Here is a 3,907-nt window from a genome sequence, read left to right as displayed (position 1 = left end):
GGCTCAGTTGGTTAAGCTACTGCCTTTGGCTCAGGTCATGATCCTGGAGTCCTGGGATCAAGTACTGCATTGTGCTCCCAGCTCCATGGGGAGTCTGCTTCTCCCTCTGACCTTCTCCCCTCTCATGCTCTCTCTCACTCTCTCTCAAACAAATAAATAAAATCTTTAAAAAAAAAATTGGGGGCGCCTGGGTGGCTCAGTCATTAAGTGTCTCTCTTTGGCTCAGGTCATTATCCCAGGGTACTGGGATCCAGACCCCCATCGGGTTCCCTGCTTGGCAGGAAGCCTGCTTCTCCCTCTCCCTCTGCTGCTCCCCTGCTTGTGTTCCCTCTCTCACTGTGTGTCTCTCTGTCAAATAAATAAGTAAAACCTTAAAAAAAAAAATTTTAAGGCCCCAGAAGGAATGCTCATCCATTGAAAGCAGGTCCGTACAGGAGGAGAGCTGTGTAGATGGACAAGTCGGAATTTCAAGCTGTCCTTAACATTGTTGTATGACTTTAAGCAAGGCATTCAACCTCTATGACTTCTGTTTCCTCTCTTTCAGAATGGAAGAATCTCTACCTTGCAGGTTTACTGTGACAAAGGACAAATGTACATAAAATGCTGGGACTATTATTATAGAGATATAAAGAACCTCCATGAACCTAGGACAACCAGACTAGGATGGATAGAAATATTTTTCAAGGGACCAAGAAAGCTAAACATTGAAATTCTTATACATGTAAGTTAACTGCAAAGGGAAGAGAGAAAAGGAACAAATATTTTTAGTACCTACTACAGGCCAGAGATCTCATTAGGCTCTTTACCTACACTAAATCTCACAAATCCCATGTGGCAGGTTTTATTACCCTCATTTCACAGAGAATGAAACTGATCATAGGAGAGGCTTTACAAGACCACATAGCTAGTGTGTGTATGGTGAGGCCAGGAACCAAGGGCTTCCTGACCCCATCCAGACTTCTTTCTGGTCCATCATTCTACATCTGCTTCCAAAGTGAAAACGCCAGGAACTCCCTGGAGAAGAATAATGCTTGACATTTATAGAGTAGCCCAGAGCAGTGCTTCTCAAAGCATCTTTGGGGAGAACCCACTTTGTTTTGTCTTGTTTTAATTCATTAATGTATCACAGACTGTGACATTTGTGAAACATAATAGAAATAAATTACTAAAAATGTAAAATTTTAAAGGACATACAAAAATACTCAAATTTTTTTTTCTCCATTAGATTCAACACACACAACATTCCTCTGTCAAATTCTTGTAAAATTTCCCTAGCATTTGCTCTCAGTTTTGTATCTCACCATGGACCAGCCTTGTGGACCACATTTTGACTAGTACTGTCCTACAGTTAAAGCCATCCACATATCCCAGAGAGAGATCTCAAAAAGTCCTCTAGGTTTGCCTCCTGTTTCCAGTCAAGGTTATGGGAAATCCCAATGCTGCTGGGCTCTCTTTCCTTCTTAACAGCATCTGTTGAAAGCCTCACCCCAGCAGGGAAGGCATAAATCACCCCATACATGGTTTGCTGCCTGTTGTACCAGGGCGACGTGGTTCCCGAAGATGTCGATGTTGCCATTGCCACCATCAAGACCAAGCGTACCATCCAGTTTGTGGACTGGTGTCCCACTAGCTTCAAAGTGGGCATTAATTACCAGCCTCCCACTGTGGTACCTGGTGGAGACCTGGCCAAAGTACAGCGAGCTGGGTGCATTCTGAGCAACACCACAGCCACTGCAAAGGCGTGGGCTCGCCTGGCCCACAAGTTTGACCCGATATATGTCAAGCGTGCCTCTGTTCACGGGTATGTGGGTGAGGGCATGGAGGAAGGAGAGTCTTCTGAGGCCCGTGAAGATATGGCTGCCCTTAAGAAGGATTATGAGGAGGCTGGAGCGGATAGTACAGAGGGAGAGGATGAGGATAAAGAGTATTAACCTGCTATGATTTTACACTCTGTTGTCTTGGGACTGTCTCATTTCTTTTTTTTTTCTTTTCATTAAACAAATTTGTAGCTTATTTAGCTTTTTAGTATGGCTGTTCCAAAATTCAACTCAAACAGAAGCCTAGAGGCAGCAGTAACATCAGGGGAAGTCACCTCTGCCCAGTCTGGATCAGAACGTTGGATACTGAGGCTTATCTGAAGCTTCTGATTCAGCCCTCATCCCTTCTCCCCTAGTGTCCACACCCTGCTCCCATCCACTGTGTTTTCCCCTCACTGTCTGCTCTCCTCTGGAAACACCTGGCCATTGTCAGTTCTCCTCGGGCCACGCAGAGGCAGGAGGTCGAGTCACTGAGCAGGTAAGGGAGGCAGGACAGGTGGAGAAGAAAACCCACAGTCACCACCTACTTAGGTTTTCAGGACTCAGCCCTGCATGTATTAGCTCTCATTATCTTCATGACACGATCTGAGGCTAATATCATTGTCCCAGTTTTACAGATAAGATTTGAAGATCAGATAAATGTTGGAAGCAGGGATTGGGACTCAGATCTACCTGAGATTTGCCAGCCTAAGCCCTTAACTCCTACAGTGCAATGCCTAGCAGAAGGGAGAGCGGAAGCGGCTCTCAAGGCACCACCATGGCCAGCCTCAAGCTCCATACCCTCCAGGGTCCTAAGCGAGCCACACCTGCAAGGGCCACAGTGCCTACTTGCTCTCACGTGGCCAGATAGCAACAAATATGCCAATAGCACTCCCTCACTACCATCCCCTAACATCCAGGGGCAAATTAGGAAAGGTGTCCTCCCTTGGACCCCTGGCTCCATATTGCGTAACTTAAAGCAGAGGCCCAGAGGAATTTTTTGAAGTTTCCCCTTTGCTTGCTCACCCCAACTCACCCTTCAGGGCTCACCCAGTCTCCTCAGCCCCACACAGACACCACCCTGACCTCTTTCCCTCAGGCTGGATGGAGACCCCACTCTGCAACAGTGATGGCAACCGTTCACTGCGCGCCTGCTCATATAATTTCCAGAGTCTCTGTGTATCTTACCTCACTGCATTTTTACAACAGCCCTTTGAGGAAAGGTTCATTACCCCTGTTTCCACAGAAGGTAATCGAGGCTCAGAGAACTTAAGTAACTTACACAAAGTCAAAGAGATAGTAGGGAACAGAGATGTGATTGGAACTGAGGTCCCTCCATTGCAGGGCACTGCCACCTATCAGGACAGATTCACAAAGAATTCAGCACATGGAAGGTCTCAATAAATAATTCCCTGACAACTACCAAAATCAGAAGCAGTGGACAAAACAGGAAATAGGTTAACATTTTTATGGCAGATCTGATCACAAATTCTGCTTGACCATGCAAAATGATATTATAGAATAGCTACTGGCATGGAAAGATGTTCTGTCTGTTGAATGAGCAAGGCAGGCTTCAGAAAGGTGCAGCCTAATCCTATTCAATATACCTACTACCTAGCCATATAGCTAGGTATACACACACACACACACACACACACACACCCCTTCAAGAAAAAATACAACAAATGTCAACAATGGGCAAATCTTTGTGATGAAATTGGGAGTGGCCTGTATTATTATTTTTTCAATCTACATTTTCTAAAGTTTTCACACTAACTACGGCCTCCCTAGCCTTGAAAGAGCATACCTGAACACAACTGTAGGGACCACATTGAGAGACAGTGTGTGACAACAATAAGCACAAAAGGTTGTTTTATTTTGCCTTTTTTCTAATGTCCTGTGAGTGAGTTAAGATTATCTCGGTCTTTCATCACCACTAATCCAGAGCATTATTTATTCCAGAAGAGTCCAATGATTGAAATGTGGGAGGAATTAGGGTCTTCCAAAGCCAGAATTTTTAGTGATGCAAACTGAATTTGCTCAATGTTACCCATTGTTTATTTCTGTTGGATGCTCCTAGGCCCTCTTTATTTATGATGAATTTGTTTTCC

General features: G+C 44.8%; 1 protein-coding gene across 1 annotated transcript; it reads left to right on the top strand.

The window, feature by feature from the left end:
• Positions 1-1,517: 1,517 nt before the first annotated feature.
• LOC125083172 (tubulin alpha chain-like) lies at positions 1,518-1,931 on the top strand. The gene has a single exon (XM_047699204.1). It carries the CDS (start codon positions 1,518-1,520, stop codon positions 1,929-1,931), a length of 414 nt encoding a protein of 137 aa, XP_047555160.1.
• The last annotated feature ends 1,976 nt before the right edge of the window (positions 1,932-3,907 follow it).

This window comes from Lutra lutra, chromosome 13 (assembly GCF_902655055.1).
Source record: "Lutra lutra chromosome 13, mLutLut1.2, whole genome shotgun sequence".
Lineage (NCBI taxonomy): Eukaryota > Metazoa > Chordata > Mammalia > Carnivora > Mustelidae > Lutra > Lutra lutra.
This window is presented reverse-complemented; position numbering and strand designations above follow the sequence as displayed.